Genomic DNA, 16953 nt, shown 5'->3' on the forward strand with positions numbered 1-16953 from the left:
TACTTGGAAAAAAACAAATTATCTGCCCTACCTGCTTGTTTATATCTCCACAGTGTGTGTCAGTGGGAGAAGTGTTTTTTTTAAAAAGCTGCAGCAATTCTGCATCAGGATTTGTGTCCAGCAGCCTCCAGTCAGCTTGAGCAAGCACTGGATTTGGCACAGACCAGAGGGGCAGAATCTCAGAGAAATGAAGGTGGCATCAGCATGCACAGGACCCTGGAGAGGAATGGTTCATATTGCAGACCAGGATTTTGTCTGATTTATCATCTCTCTGGGCCTACTGTAGAGAATCACTATAAGAAAGAAAAAAAAAGAAAAAAAAAAAGAAAAAGCTGATTGTGAAAAATAAAAATTCAGATGGACCTGTGCATAAACCAGCAGCAATTGCACATTAAATGGGGCAGATGTAAATGCCTGTCATCTAAAGTCAGCTTGTTCCTCTTGTGTTGGAACATCCCCATGAATAATCTGCTGCAGTTCCTCTGGTTTGAATCATAAGGTCAATAGCAAGATAAGCCCAAGAGATTAATTCCAGTCACGTCATCCCAATTGTGCCAAAAACTGTGCTTTTCTCTACTTCAGCTGTGCAGGAGGGAGGGGAGCAGCTCAGCCCCAAGGCTCCCAAATGCCTGCAGGAAGCTGCAGGTGACTGGCTTTGGGTGTCCAGGTGGGAGATGGGGTTTGGAAGCGTCCCCAGGCTGGGCAGGGGTGGTGCCTGCCAAAATCTGGCCCTGGTGGGAGGTCATTCACTGAGCTTGGCCCCATCACACAGACATGGGGACCTTGGCAAGAGCTAAGAAATGGAGTAATGAAAGCTGGAAATCTGATTAAAAACTAATTTAGGCCTTGATTAATCTTAGTGCTTTAATACATACCCAAAATTGAGCGTGTCAGAGCCCTGTGGGTGTCAAGGGGACTCTCAGTGGCTGACATGGGCCCTGAACACACAGGTCTGTGCACACCTGTGGCTTGTATGGAGCTCACTGGCCACATTCACACCATCTAAAGGGTCAAATTGTACAAAACCATCCAGTCTACCCTTAAAAGAGCATCGCTGACCTCTGCAAAGCCCTGCTGCTTCCTTCTGGCTGTGCATGGGTTTCCCAAAGGGGAATCTTCCACTCCCATCAGAAAATCACTCCCATTGCCTCTGGGGCAATCATTCCCCTCATTCTTTACTATTTATACCTTTGGATACTTCTGAGCTACCATCACATTTAAAATAAGTCTATTTTTTATCTTTCTTCCAGAGAAACCATCACCATTCAACAAAAAAAATATAACACCAAGGCTTTTTAATATGATGAGTAAGCTTGGGCTTTTTTTATTCCTCATTGTTATTTTAAATAGTTATATGAAAAAGAAATTTGAAGACTTTTGCTGTCTAGTATGATATGTTTAGTCTGCAGACCACAACTGCCTTTCAAGCAAATGCTCTTGCAAACAGTATGTGTATTACACAAAGCAGTGCAATTTGGTGGGTACAGGTTGATCGTCTGGCTACAGGCAAACTTTGAAAGCTGTCACATACAGCGGTTTTAAGCTTGTTACTGGCCTTAAATACAGAATTTGGATTTGTATCTGTATGCCTGGTGGATGAGCTGTGGATACACTGGTGTGTAGCACTGAAAAAACGTGTCCTAACGCCTGGCTCAGCATACTCACTGTGAGAGCACTGGGAACTCAAAGGCAAATGGAATAAAGAGTGTGTTTGTACCAGCAGAAGCTGGTTTGTTTGTTTGTTACTCCTTCACTACTAGGTATTCAGCAAGATGCATCAGCGGCAGAGACAAAGTTTATTCTGAGTAGTCATAGAGAAGAATGAGCATTTATCATGGAATAAACCCTTGTTTACATTCTCCCAGCCTCCAGCTCCATGGGGATTTTTTGGAGCTGGCTCTGTTGGGTTGGCTGCTCCTTATACCTATGCCAGGGAGAGGACAGCACTGTAACCTGTGTTGTTGCTTTGCTTCGTGTATTTTGCTGATGCACACATGTGCACATTTCTGTGGTTGTTTTTGGGAATGCCCCAGGCCAGGCTCAGTTCTCTGTGTGGATGTGTTTGATGGGACACCAGGCTCAGTTCCCTGTGTGGATGTGTTTGATGGAGGACACCAGGCTCAGTTCTCTGTGTGGATGTGTTTGATGGGAACACCAGGCTCAGTTCCCTGTGGGGATGTGTTTGATGGAGGACACCAGGCTCAGTTCCCTGTGTGGATGTGTTTGATGGGGGACACCAGGCTCAGTTCCCTGTGTGGATGTGTTTGATGGGGGACACCAGGCTCAGTTCCCTGTGGGGATGTGTTTGATGGGACACCAGGCTCAGTTCCCTGTGTGGATGTGTTTGATGGGGGACACCAGGCTCAGTTCCCTGTGGGGATGTGTTTGATGGGGGACACCAGGCTCAGTTCCCTGTGGGGATGTGTTTGATGGGGGACACCAGGCTCAGTTCCCTGTGGGGATGTGTTTGATGGGGGACACCTGGCCATCCAGGATCAGGCTGTCAGTCTCGTTGAAGGTGTCGCTCTCCCCGGAGCGATTGGCGTTCTTTGCTCGGCTCAGCCGCGACTGCAGCCGCTCGTGCTCCTTGCGCAGCTCGGAGTAGGAGTGGGAGAAGGTGTGGAATATCGAGGTTGCGGGGAAGGACATGATGAGGATCCCGCTGAGGATGCTGCTGAGAGCCACCATCTGGCCCGGCACGCTCCGCGGCACCATGTCCCCGTAGCCCACGGTGGTCATGGAGATGATGGCCCACCAGTAGGAGGCGGGGATGCTGGTGAACTCCAGCACCCTGCCCGACTCGTTCTCGGCCAGGTACACCAGCGGGGAGAAGAGGGTGACGGCCACGCACAGGAAGAGCAGCAGCAGCCCGAATTCCCGCGTGCACTTGCGCACGGTGAGCCCCAGCGTCTGCAGCCCCAGGGAGTGGCGGGCAAGGCGCATGACGTACAGGATCCTCAAGGCACGTAAAACCCGTAGCACCAAGCCCACCTTCTCCAGGTAGGTGTTGCTGCTCGGCCTGTCCTCCTCCTCGCTGGAGTCGTCCTCGGAGAAGATGAGGGAGACGTAGTAGGGGGAAATGGCCATGAAGTCAATGATGTTCAGGGGTCCTTTGAAGAACTGACACTTGCTCCTGGCCTGGATGAACCGCAGGCAGAACTCCAGGGAGAACCAAGCCACGCAGATGGTCTCGATGACGAAGATGTAATAGCACTTCTGGGAACACTCACCCTGGCACAAGACAGAGAGGGAAATGCACAAAAGAACAGTCTGTCAACCGGCATCCAAAGAGAGAGAAGCAATATGGATCTGCCTGAGTCACTGGTACCAGAGATAAACAAACCCCAGCTCACAGGTAGCGTGGCAGCTGTCCTTGAATTGTGCACAGAGAATATTGAGCTCATGAAAGAGCTGAACAAACAGATCTACCTGCCTGCCTCATTTTACTGTGCTGCTTCTTGCAAACTACTTGAATGAAACCCATCCATGTTTAAAGTCCTGGCATGCAGGCTGTAAGTCCTGAATAATTCCCACTTACTGCTGCACTTGGGAGTAACAAGTCTTTTTGTGTTATAGAATTGGCCAGTAGAGGTTCCCCTTCAGGAGTGTGTTTTACCCTGCCCAGCCCTCAGAACAATTTAGCTCTGTAGCAGCGTTTGGGGATTTTTCCTTTCTGCACAGTAAGCTGTCGAGTCTGTATTTTACCCCTAAAATGAAACACCACAAAAGCTAATGAAGTCCTGGCCCTGCACGCAGGGTCAGGCTGTGGCTCCATTTGCAGTCTGTGCTGGAGTGCATTGATGTTTGCAGAGCTGCTGACTGGGCTTGATGAGATTGCCTACAATCAGCAGTTGTGCTGTGCAGTGCTCACTCTTTCTGAGCCCTGAATTATCGTTCAGCACAGCCTGGACTCTGAGCAGACCTGCCTCTGGCCACTCCAATGATGTGGCCTCTCAATTATTCATTGCTCCCATCAAGATTTACTTAATTTTTTGTTAGCTGGGCTGAATTTCCAGTACATCTGTTATTTATTTGCCTGTAGATGTTTTCAGGTGACATTGGTCTCAGATCATTGTGGGGTTTTCCCTGTTCCTTCCTTAGAAAATAGAAGAAAAGAAATTCTGTTTGCTGGAAGGTTTAACCATGAAGATGTAGGGTGTCTTTTGAACTGAGTGTGAAATTTCAAGGTGTAGCAATGCAGAGACAGTTTGGGAGATTTTTAATTCTTGCCACCCTCAGTGACCTCAGTATTCCCTATGGAAATTCATATTTACTTAGTGAAGGCAATTTATGCTGTCAGCATAATGAGAACATGCTCAATGACTTCACATTGGGAGATGGATGTAATCCCAAGAGTCTGTATGTGAATGTTTTATATATTAGGAACATTTGTATATATTATGGAATGCACCTGACTTGATTTCTATAGAACATCCCTCTCTAATGTCAGTTTCCTCAAACATTCTTAATCCTTTTGAATATCCTGCTCAAAAGCAGCCAATATTGAAATAAGGGGGAGTGGGTAAGGAAATTTCAAGCACCAAAGCAAATTTCTGTTTCTCCCAGTAGTTTTGAGGATTTTTACACCCCAGTGTTTTATGTTGCTCTCAGAACTGCTGTCCAAAGAACAGGCAGAACACACTGACTTCAAATCTCTGTTCTCAACAAAATGCTGATGCCTCTGTGTCAGTGGGAGATTGTAAATCTATTTTGCCACCACGTTCCCATTAGTTACTTGCAGAATGGCCCAAATACCCTGACTCATGAAAGGCTTTTTTTGCCCAAATGTCCAATAAATAAATCTCTGTTCCACAACAGCTTTCATACAATTCCTCTTTCTGAACAAACCAGACACATTTGGATATTCAAGTGTTCAGCACCTGCCAACACAAACCACAACAAACTCCCTCCCTTCACCTCACCATGAGCTAGAGTAAAATTCTGGGGTTTTATTTCCAGATCTTGGAGTCAAATTTTCACTGAGCTTTTCCTCCTCCTGCTGCAGTTTTGCTCATGGTGGAGTGGGAGCTCTAAAAGCTCCAAGCTGGAATGGTGCTGACCTTGAGCAAGAGGGGAAGATGAGATTTTATTTATAACTGACCACAGCATGTTTTGGAAGGGCTTTTTCAACAAATCTATCTGACATCAATCTGTACTCAACCTGCCACTGACTTTGACAGGAGAACAGGCCCAGCAGTGAGTATGTAACTCTTTATACTTTATTCATCCTGCAGATTTACTTTTCAACAATGCAAGAACTTATCAGGATTTATGGAACTTGCCTCCAGCAGAAATTCTACAACCTGTGATATAAATGTAATAAAATGAGTGCCTGATATTGATCTTCTGTATGAAATGAGCATTTGGCTCAGCAATGAATGAAACAATATTTTGTGTGTAAAAAGATATATATTAAGCATGGTGCCTGAAATATTAAGTGGTTTCTTAGATTTATAAATTACCTCAAAGAAGCAAAGGAGTTGTTTTAAACTACTCTACCACCAGAGAGAGTCAAAAAGTCAAGCTTCCTTTGATTATCCCCTTCTGGCATATAAGAGAGTGACTTATTTTCCATTTCTCTTATGTGCTGGAGTTTATGGTGTTACAGTGAGATTGCTCATTTTAGGATATTTCTGTTAAATTCTCTTTAAATAGGAAAAAAACCCAAAAAATTAGGTTCCTAATAAAAGAGAAGAACAGCAGTACTGAGTCCAGTTAACCCAGTTCCCTCAACAGCCAGAGGAAACCAAGGCAACTCTCCTGGCTTCTGTTTTCCACTCACAGAATCCCAGAATGGTTTGGGTAGAAGGGACCTTAAAAGAGCAGGTTGCTCCAGCCTGGCCTTGGATGCTTCCAGGGATGGGGCAGCAAAAAAGAAATTTATTCACTAGTTGTGAATTCCAGCTAAATGTGCTTGAGATACATGCCACTCACAAGATAAAAAGAGATAAATTTCCCAGCCTCTTAGTTTGCCAGGGAACATTAATTAAAATGCAATGATGTCTAGGATAACAAACAAAATCAGATCCCAGAGTTCTGCAGCACTAGCCTAACATACAACAGGCATAAATCTCATCTAGTGAAAATAATACCTTTTCATGCATCAATAATTTTAGTTATGCCCAGGGAGACTGAATCAGAATTTCCCCTGAAGAATATATCTCTCATCTATCCATGCTGGTTTCCAGATGCTGCTCGCTCTTTTTATGTGTTCTAGACAAAGGAAAAGTTTGTTGTTATTATTGAATAACTGTATGACACCACCAAGAAACTGCTCTTGTTCCTTCAGGGTCTGCTCTGTGCTGATCATTTGTGTCCCACCTGCCTGCACTCTTTAATTCACAATTAAAATATGCTTTGGAAAACTTGTTCTGAATCATTACTTGATCCACCAATGAGTTTTCTACTGCCAGAGATTTACCCCAATAACTTTTGCAGGGGGTATTTACCCTTTATTCCCTCTTAATCTGAAGTACAGTGAGGAAAGAAATCCTGTTATTCCCATTATGTTGGGAGAGCAGTGCTGCAGCTGTGTGAGGATAAAATTGGATAAGTACCAACTTTCTGCCCTGGCTGTGATTGACTCTAAATGGAAGTTTATTGGCAGCAATCTGAGCCTGTTTTCTGTGGTGTGTAATTTGGGATTTCCCACAATCTATAAACAGGGTGGAGTCTGAGAGGTAAAACAAGCAAAACCACAGCATTTCTTCCTGTGCTTGCCAGGGAGCTCAGCTCAGGATGGTGTCAGTGGTTCTGAGTGTTTCCTGTGTCAAACCATCTATCCCCAAATTAAATAGCAAGAGTTCCTCCAATGCTTGTAGAACACTTTGCTAATAAGCACAGCTTGATCAGTATATCTGGATTATTTCAGAATCATGTCATATTTCCAGAGCCTTAGAGGGAAAATCAATGTGGACCTCAGCACAGGGCTTATATGTTGCTTAGACAGCACACTCGTGAGAAAGGAATCTCGTGTTATTTATGAAGCCAAGCTGATAAAAGTCCTTGAGCCCAGCTAGAAGTCATGGCTGAACCCCTTCATGCAAACACTGTTATTCCCAGGACATGTTGATGGGAACCAGCGGGCTCATCATCATAAAACAAAGGAGCAAGGGGCTGAGAGGATCTGAGCCCTGCTCCCAGGCAGTGACTGCTCCCGAGGAAAGGCTCTCCTGGTGCTCAGTGACCCACACCTAATGGAGCCAGACCCAGGCAAGGAGCTCAAAGAGCACATTCCCCATCCTACTGGATCTAGAGGAGTTTCCCTGAGCACAGGACGTGCACCTCTTGTCGCTCTGCAGTGGAAGGACAGGCTGCCAGGATGTCACCTGGCTCTGTGGCTGCTGCAAGGTCATGGTTCTCTTCTGCTGCATTTGTCCTGGCAGGGGCAGGTTCTGTCTGGCACTGCCAGGCTGCTGCTCAGATCCTTCCTGTGATGCACACACTGCTCTGTGGGCCATGTCCATGGGAGTGGCAGCAGATGGGCTCAGCCTGTCCTGTGCCTCCCGACCTGCCTTCTGCCAGCACTTATCCCAGCCAGACTGCTCTTCCTGCAGCCTGGCCCTGTGGCCAAACTCAGCCAGCCCTCCAGGTGCAGGGTTCAGAAGTAAAACCAGCAGGAATTTCCCTCTCCAAGCCCAAGGCTGCCATTTCCTGGGGACTCTTTTCCAGCCTTTTGAGCTTCCCAGTCGCACCTGGGCAGGGAATCCTGGTGTAGAGCTTCTCCCTGAGCAATTCCCTCTGTGTGAGAAATCCCAACTAATGGCATGGTGAAAAACAACCTGTGGTCTGCCACAGACCCAAGGCTGTGGGAATAGAGGCTGCAAGTCTGGAGAAGGGTTAGGAAGGAGCAGAGGCAGAGCAAGACCTGGGTGTAGGGAACAGAGCAACCCAGCTGGCTCCAAGCTGTTCTCATCCCGCTGGCAGCAGGAGATGAGCAGATACAGGGCAGAAATCCCTTCTGGCTGTGAAGAGAAGGCTTGGTTAGGAAATGTGGTGCCAATCCATGTTCCCTGCATACCTGAGCTCCAGGATCCAGCTGCAGTGCTGCAGGTACTGCTGAATCACTGCGGCCGCATTGACGCTGGGATTTGAATAATTAAACCACGCTCTGCTGAATCAAATGATGGGGAGGGAGAGCTTGGAAACTCTGTGTTATGGATCACATCAGCACTTGGATTTATGGTTTCAGCCTGATGCAGTAAAATCAGAAGGTTACAGCTGAGAAATAGACTTTAACCTGATTTAGGGAATGATGAGCTTGTTAAAGCAGTGCTGCCCATTCTGAGAACACAATGAGTTCCCACTTGTTCTAAGTGATGGGAAAGAAGCCTGGACTGAGGAAAACAATTATTGCAACTACAACTTTTAAGGAAACTAAACTAATATTGGTATTGTGTTAATGTGGACTTTAGAAATAACAGAAAAAGAAATTTATGCTCTGTGTCCATCAAATAATTATCCCCTCTGCGGTAGAAGTGTACCTAAAATAAAATGTCACAATTAACTTTTAAATTTGGGTCCCTTGTCTGCAAACACTCAGAGAGTGAGTCTGAAGGATGTGAATTTGATTTAAACCAGTTGATTAAAAAAAAAAGTGTTGGTGTTAGCAGAAGGATGTGAAAGAGTAAACTTTTTCTTGTTTTTCTAGTCAGGAATCTAACAGAAAATGTAACTGTGAAGAGCAGTATAGTCAAAATGACAAGGAATTTATCTGGACTTGGGAGGAAAACCTTCAACTGATGGTTTTGCTGCTGGTCAAAGCACTTTGCTATTACCATATCTTTGTTTCTTTTCTCATTGCACGGTAAATTCTTCGGAGCAGAAATTCCTTCTTACTGCGACTCTGGAGTACAGGGGGTCCCAAATACTGTTTAATCTGTTTTAAGGGAAGACACTGCTGCTAATGAGAGGTGCTGGCACTGTGGGAAGGAACTTGGAGGATAAATTAGTTTCCAGCAGAGTGTTCCAGAGATGGAATGCCTCCATGAAAGGGAGCACCCATCTTCCCAAAGCAGGCATTTATTGAACACTCACCTGTGCCGAGCCCCTTGAGGAGAGCCAGGCGAGGAGGGTGAGCAGGATTTTGTAACAATTACAACCCCAAAAGCAGCAGGAGGGGAAAAAACTCCTGGTTGCCAGTGAGGGACACGTGCTGGCACACTGCACAGCTGTTGGAGCACTGCCCAGTGCCGCACAGCTGGCACAGCTGGCACAGCTGGCACAGCTGGGTGCCCCCCCAGCATGGCGTGCAGAGCTGGGAGCCTTAGCGCTGCTAAGCCAAAAGGGGATGAACATAAGGCAAACTAATAGTGTCTAATTGTGCTTCCTGAACACTTGCTTTGGCAAGCCAGCCATCCACTCCCTCCCTGGAGGGCCAGGGGTTTGTGCAAACACTTATTTTGTGTGGCAGAGAGCACAGATGGTCAGCAGTGCCCACCCCCGCAGTGCCCTTTTGGCTGTGGAGAGCAGGGTTTAAATGATGTGAACTTCATCAGTGTTGTACACAACGGGCTCAGTGCTGGATTGTGCAGTTCTGGGTGCCTGGCAAATGGTCACTGATAATGTGGAACTCTGAAATCAGGGTTTTAACGTAACGCTGCGGTTTCAAAGTCAAAGTTCCCAGTGTTTCTGACCTCAAAAAATAAAAAAGGGCAGATCCCATAAAGCAATAATTCATAAATAGATATCAAAGTCCCTGGCTTGAACATTTCTGTTGTTTAATGGCTTCCTATTTAACCTTTCTTCAATCATTATTAATTTAACTAATTCAGTTCATGTAGCACACCGATTAGCTGGGTTCTACTGTGCTGAGTACAGCTAGAGAAGGAGGCTTTTGGTGCTCCACTGAAAAACATTTTCCTACTTTCCTTGCTGATCAAAATGGTCAGAAAAAAAATCAGAATTGCACTGGATGCTTGGAGAATTTAAGAGAGGGATTGTCCGCAGAAAGTGACCTGATAAGAGCCTGCAGTAGAGTGCTTGAGCAGATGCAATAAAGCCAAAGCACATCCAGCTTCATTTTTTCTCCAAGTAATTTCAAGTTATATGTATATAGCAGTGTATTTATAGATAGGCATGTACACATATGCCTTTATAGTCTTACACGTTAAATGAGCATTACATTTTCTTTCTCTTCACAGTAAGGCAAATAAATTGGGTTTTTTCCCCCTGTAAAGTAAATTTATTCCAGTTTTAAATAAAACCTGTTTCTTGGCAGTTTCTCCCAGTGTGCAAGCCAAATATTCTTTAGTATTGTGCAGAAAACTTCAGCAACATCAAGCATTGAAAAACTAATCAGGACATCCAGAATAATGGTGTAGAATAATAAAAAAAAAATAAATTAGAAATGGTTCTATATGTTAAGCACTTGGTTCTCCTCATCTGTTCATGTTTTTTTGGATTCCAAGTGCAACCAGGGAGCAGAAACCTACTCTCTTAAAAGGAACTTGGTTTTAACATAAGCAAATGATCCCAGGAAAAGCAGCTTTAAAGAAATGAATATTCTGTGTTTCAGGATAAAACCTGTACATGAAACAACAGTGGCTTCAGCTTATGATGATTTCGTTTCATTAGGTCCTATAAAATACCTGAAGTAATTCCAAGCTTCTCAAGGTCAGTTAAGAGCAAACACAAAAATTAGTAGTAACAAGGTCCAGGAATGGAAATATCTGGAAATTTCTTTCCCCTGACCTTAATTTTCTGCCTTTCTGAAGCACAGACCTTGCTGGAGCCTTTCTGCTGAGTCATTTCTCCAGAGGATGACAGTCTTAGGGACTCATTAAATGAAATATCTCGTCCTAAGGAAAGTCCCAAGAGCACTTCAAAGTGTTCTCCCTGTCCAGGCCCTTCTGCAGTAGTTTTATCCCACATTTTCTGGTGTAATGATGTTTTTCTCCTTTGGGTTGGATGTGCTGAGCAGGAGCTGTTTCAGTGACCCCTCTTAGATCCTGACTGTAACTCTTACATGGGGCTGGGACTTGTAGGGGGCTTTGATGGGATTCTGTCCTGTCTCTAGTGGGATGATCTGAATTTCTTCATTTGAGGGTAATACTGGTGAATTTTGTCACTTCAGCTTTCCTATCCTGTGTGCTTGGTCTCCAGTTCAGATTTGCAGTCCTGCCAAGCTGCCTGTTCAGATCAATAACAGATTTCCTCACCTCTAAATATGCCTGTTTTTCTATCTCTACGTGTTTTGATTAATGCACAGTGATGTTATTAAATCTTTTTTACCAAATAATGGTTAAAGCTTTTTTACCAAGGACAGTTTGATCTCCATAAAGAACTGATATCAAATATCAAGGACAAGGATATATTGTCCCTGGAGAATTTGGATAATTCTGTTGTTTTGTGCCTAAATAACACAACCTTTTTGATCACTCCTCTTTCCTTAGCCTCATAAATGATAAAACCTTTTGGATATTTATTTCATGTTCAGACTCAAACTTGAGCTCACCAGAGCTCTTCCTCTGCTACTCTGCATTTTTGCTGAACTTTTTGCTCACCCTTCACCTGGGACTGTTCTCTCTGGGTTGAGATTCACAGTGTGTGCTTATATGACACAAACTTACAGAAACCTTCACCCAAATCTCGGTGTTTTTCTTTCTGAACGGCATTTAACACATTTTGAAGTGTGTGCACGGTGCTGGTTATAACAACCCCTCCTTTATTTCGCTCTCAGCTGCGTTGCCCACCCGAATCTCCCCCTGCGGTCCCCCCTGCTGGCCCTGGCCATGGCTGTCCCCTCCCCTGGTTGCCAGGGTGACTGGGTTTCCCTGATGCAGATGCTCTCTCCTGGCTCCCTGCCATCCCTCTCCCAGAGACAGAGCGGAGTTTTCACTTGCCCTCGCACACTGAGGACTCCTGGTTGCTCTTCTGCCTGCCCAGGCAGCTTTCCTCCCTCCTGAGCAGAGCTGCCTGAGCAGCTGCTGGAAGGACGAGGGATCTGCTGTGCCTGCAGGGTGGGATCAGCAGCCTCTGAGCCAGCTCTGTGAAGTCACCTTGCACTATTTCTCCTTTTTTTTTTTTTTTTTCCCTTTCTTTTTTTTGACTCTGATCCTTCTTGAGCTGGAGTCCAGCCAGTTTTCACTCTCTTAATGTGGCTGTGATGAGGAGGAGCAGGACCCAAGAGTGGTACATATGCAGCAGAGGTAAAGCCTTTTTTGTCTGTTTTTCAGAAGGGGTGATATGGATAAATTCAATTTCCAGCATTAGTGACATTGGAAAATGGATCCTTGCAGTACTTTAAAGGATATTTACCTCAGAGCTTTTGCCAAGCTTTAAATCAGAATTGTAAAAACCTCACAGTAGAGCATTATTAAATTTAGGTGCAGAATTTCAGGTTGTTCAGAAACTTTGTGAAGGAATTTGACTGTTTTCTGTCACTGAGCAAACAGATATTAAACTATCTTTGTGCTCAGCCCAAAAACCAAAAATTCAGGTCCTACATGCCTGTTTCAGGTTGTTGGTAAATGTGGCCCCACCATGGAATCACTCTCTGAGGCCAGTGAACAGTTCTGAGTAACAAATCAACGGAGAGTTGCAATTTGCAAAGTATGACTCAGCTGCAGCCAAGAAGTCCTAATTTTAGTCAATTAACTTCATGGAGTTATTTTTCCAGCTCTAGTTAAAATGCTCTTTTGAGGTCCCAGTAAGGAAATCTTAGTTGTTGCAGGCTAAGAATTTAGGGATGCCAAAACTGCTTGTTAGTAGTTGAGATTCTCTGCTTTTCCACAAGGCATGAGTATTTTGTCTCCTGTATTCCCCTGTGTTTCCTGTGGCAGAATATCACATAATTCAAAGAACAAGACTTTTAATACTCTGTATTCTGGGGCACAATGAAAAAGTGCATTAGGCTGGTGCTTTAAGTGTAAATTATGGAATGCTTCCAAATACAATGTTCCCAAATACAATTTCCAAACAAATGTGGTCCTTTCCTCGAGTTCATCCCTCACCCTCTCCCCTGCACTTTCAACAATCCATCTCTTGAGCTTGTTTCGATGCAGTTTGCTTGTTTTTAAAGCAGTGGTGTATATATATCTCTAAGTAGTAGTGCCATCCTTGTTTTATAGGAAATCCAGGAACAGCAGCTTCACTGCTGCTCCCAGACACACTCACAACCCTCAGCATGCTTTTCTTCCTAACTTCATAAATTATTTTTAAAACACACAGCCCCTTACATCCAGCAGAGTTCTGCTCATGTGCTGGCTCTTCTGCACAGGACTTATTTACCAAAGCTTTTCCTGCAGTGCTTGGGAAATGAAGATAAAAAAGCATTGAGCCACTTCCATTAACAAAGTTAGTAGGAAGCACTTGCTGGAGCAGTTTGTAATGTTTGTACATCAAGCTGGAAGAAGGATGTTCTATATTTAAAGTACTTCCTTGGAAGAAGCATTGGAACAGTGTTAACAGCTTTTCCTGTGAACACAATTTTCCCTTTTTTTCAGCCAAAAAAGTAATAGCTGAGGAAGGCTGCAAGAGCACCAGGCTTATTCCTGACGGCTTGGAGCCTTCCTGAGCAAATGGAAGTTAATAGTCAAGGGGTTAAAATGGAAAAGGGAATGATCTTAGATTTCAGCCTCCTGTGCAGCCCTCAGTTTTATTCCAAGACATCAAATATCAGGACATATTTTAACCGTGACAAGGCTGCTTTGACCAATGGCTTGACCAGTAAAATAGATACAGATTTTTGTCTTGTGCACACCAGGCTGTGCCATAAATGTAAAAAATGACTTTATTCATCAATATATGGCACTCTGAGGAGTGTCTTGTCTTACAGCAGGGGTTGGGGCTGGGGGTTTATTTGACACAGATTTCCTCAGCACTTTTGGAAGGGCAATTTGCAAATGAAGTGCAGGATTCATTACCCAGATTAGTGAAGGTTATTTGATGAATTTGGACATTACCACATCTGAAATAACTTTGGATTCTTACTTTTCCTCTGGTCTATTATTACAAAAATAAATCTTTTAAATGCTGAAATATTTACAGTAGTGTTATAGAGCAGATCCTTCATGTGTGATACAGGCTTGAATTATTTGTCCTGAATTAATGTGGATGAGTTCTTTGAGAAGGGTTTAAATGCAGTGAGCAGTTCAGATAGTGCTTGGTATTGCTCCTACAATATGTACATATATATGGGGAAAACACAGAATTCTCTTAGCATGGAATTGTGATTTTTGGAGGCACAGCTTTTAAGTATCAGCATGTGAAAAAATACTTCATCTGCCTCTCATCCTTCAATCTTTATGCAACTACTGAAATGTAACATATAAAAATTAATGAATATTTCTCCCTCTTTAAGCATTTGAAAGTTTTATCTCAAGGGAAGATGCCCAGCTGTTTTAAAAGTAAAGATATCAGAGAAAAATATTGCTGTAGCTGATGTGTCCAAAGGAGAGATTGCCTGTAACTAGAGAGTGAAGCATCTTGAAAACTCCATAATGTCAGTTTGAGAGTCCCAGTGCTAACAAGTTAATCTTACACTGGCAGCTGCTTCTCAAGAAGGAAAAACAGCCCTATACTGGAGACCTGAAATATCTGCTCTGCCCAAAAGCTTTCTTGTATTTTAGCTAAAAATCAGTATAATATTTGTTCCCATTATTCTTAACCTATCCAATGAGAGAACCAATTTGAGCCATTGCTGTGTTTCCTGTCACAGACTGTGCCATTAACTCTGTGGTTAGACCAGTTAAGAAGGACTGACTTACCCTGTCCTCTTCAGCTCTCAAGTCTGGCATTGTGCTCACACAAAGGCTGACAGCTGTGGTGGCCACAAAGAGGATGGAGAGACAAGCAAAGACTTTGCCTGGCAGTCCTGACTGGGGATTTTCCACCATATCTCGGAGTCTGTTCATGAACTGCCCAAATCTGGTTTTCTCATCCAAGACGCACGAGGCTTCCTTGCTCCTCCGGAGCTCCTCTTCCTTGCGGATCTCGGCCAGCTCCTGCAGTTTCTGGAACAGTTTCCGAAAGCAGCAGTTCTCCAGGTTGGATTCCTCAATGCCCCAGTACCTCAGCTCCTCCTGGAAAGACAAGGCACACATGTCTCTCAAGAGCATCAGCTTCCCTGCTGCTAGGAAGCTGACGATCATCCCAAACGCGTTGGGGTTCCTGTCAAAGAAGAACTCGTGGGTGTCTTCATCGTAATCGTCGCACAGCTGGATGATTTCTTCGTAGCTGCTGCAAAGCTTTAGTTTGCTCAGTCTGGTCAGGGGAAACTCATCTAAAGTACTCCAAGGCAGCAGGTACTTGATGCCCCCTACGTTGATCATGATCTCTGTCTTTAGATCGGCTGCAGACGCTTGGTCCGGGTGGTAAATCCTCCTGGCTCTCTGGTAATGGACCCCCTTGACAGAAGGGGTTTCCACGCAGATGGGAAGGAAGTGGCTCAAGGAATTGCAGGAGTTGTAGCTGATGTTGCTATAGTCTTGGTCACTGCCTCTGGAGAGAATAGGCATCTCTAAGAGTTCTCACCGGGACATCCAGAACGGCATCAGAGCGGGGGGATCTGTCAGCCAGCAGACACAGGGAGGAGGAGAAAACATAGCAGAGGTTACTGCGAGGGAAAAGGTGTTCCCAGGCACTTTCCTCGGTCTCGAAATTAGTGAGCGCCTGTTTTGTAAGTAGAAATCACCTCTGTGCTTCTTCCTGGAACCTGCAGCCCGTGAATGAGCTTGGCTTTGCAGCCTCATTGGTTGTCTGGCAACACAGGCACGGAGCAGAGCTACAGCCTCATTCATAATTATCAGCCAGGCTCTGCCAATCCAGCCGGGAACACCTCGGGCTCTTCTCCCGGCAGCTCCGGGCACCCTTACCCTTATCCCGCTAATTTCCCGGTCGCTGTCGCTTCGCTTTCTTGTCTCTATAAACCCCTAACCACGCTCTAACCGGACTAAGCTGCTTAATAGCTATTAGAGACAGAGTGGTCAATTACCTGCCATCAAGCAGCGGAGTTCCCCATCGCTTTAACCGGGTGCTCAGACCGTGCTCCCTCCTCTCTCTGCACACCCGCTCTGCCTCTGGGGGGACTGCGGGGATTAGCGGGGACAGCTTTACACAGTGCCTTAAGTGGGCAACTTGTGTCTAAATGATGACTATTCTGATCAACCCGACCTCGTGCCACTGCAAATTACTGAGAAGCTGGGGGGGAACCTTTGCCCACCGCGGGGAGAACTTTTGTGAAGCAGGCAGAAAGTGTTTTCCCAGCTCGGAGCGGGGCAGCGATTGAAACAATCCCTCCTCCTTTCAGGGACAAACCCCTGCTTCTGCCCGTAGTCCCTAGAGATTAAAAAGCAGCTTTTTTCCCCCCAAATTAGCGAAGTGCGAGCACTGCAGGGAAAGTTTCCCGGAGCCGCTTACCGGCAGGGCGGAGCGGCTGCCCCGCAGGTGATGCTCACATGCCGCACACGGGGCAGGGTCCGGCAGCAGCTCCTGGGAACATGCTCCGGGATGGATCACACGGAAAATCCCTGCAGCACGCTGGAGCTGGCCGTCTCTTCCCTCCTCCGCTTCTTTCCTGGAAGGGGAAAGCAGGCGTGTGTGTTGATGTAACATATGTTGTGCTGAGGTGTCCCGAGGGGCAGCTCCTCTGCTGGGAGATGCTGGGGAGAGCTGGTGGATCCTGCCCTCTCCCTGTCCCTCCTCTCCTTCCCCCGGGACTGTCAGTGTGGTCCTGGAAGAGGAGGGGAGAGGGAAGGGGGAAGGGCTTAGGAATAATCTCTCCAGCATCCCTCCGTGTATCCAGCAGGCAGCAGGCAGCAACGGGGTAAGAACATGGAGTACAAGTCCCCGGCTAATGAGGTTTAATAACCAGTAAATTCTGGCAAATCTCCTTAATAAAACAATTTCAGTGTCTATTAACTCCTTCCATCATAGTCATGCTAGAGCCTCTTGGTCTGGAGAAACCAGTTAAATTTATCAGCAGCTGTTTCCATCACCTGCATCCCTTCTGAA

The 16953-nt window shown here is 45.4% G+C and overlaps 1 protein-coding gene across 3 annotated transcripts; it reads right to left on the minus strand.

Annotated features, from left to right (window-relative positions):
- Positions 1 to 1292: 1292 nt before the first annotated feature.
- KCNG4 (potassium voltage-gated channel modifier subfamily G member 4) lies at positions 1293 to 16674 on the minus strand. 3 transcript variants are annotated; one of them, XM_023934513.2, is made up of 3 exons: positions 16360 to 16674; positions 14709 to 15508; positions 1293 to 3231 (listed from the first exon to the last, which is right to left on the minus strand). In XM_023934513.2, exons 2-3 carry the CDS (start codon positions 15456 to 15458, stop codon positions 2446 to 2448), a joined length of 1536 nt encoding a protein of 511 aa, XP_023790281.2. In that variant the 5' UTR covers positions 15459 to 15508; positions 16360 to 16674; the 3' UTR covers positions 1293 to 2445. The 3 variants fall into 3 exon arrangements, with proteins under 3 accessions (XP_023790281.2, XP_086703596.1, XP_023790282.2); XM_086847470.1 differs by lacking the exon at positions 16360 to 16674 and adding an exon at positions 15935 to 16029; XM_023934514.2 differs by lacking the exon at positions 16360 to 16674 and having other exon boundaries at positions 14709 to 15523.
- Positions 16675 to 16953: the final 279 nt, after the last annotated feature.

Source organism: Cyanistes caeruleus, chromosome 12, assembly GCF_971803275.1.
Source record: "Cyanistes caeruleus chromosome 12, bCyaCae1.hap1.1, whole genome shotgun sequence".
NCBI lineage: Eukaryota > Metazoa > Chordata > Aves > Passeriformes > Paridae > Cyanistes > Cyanistes caeruleus.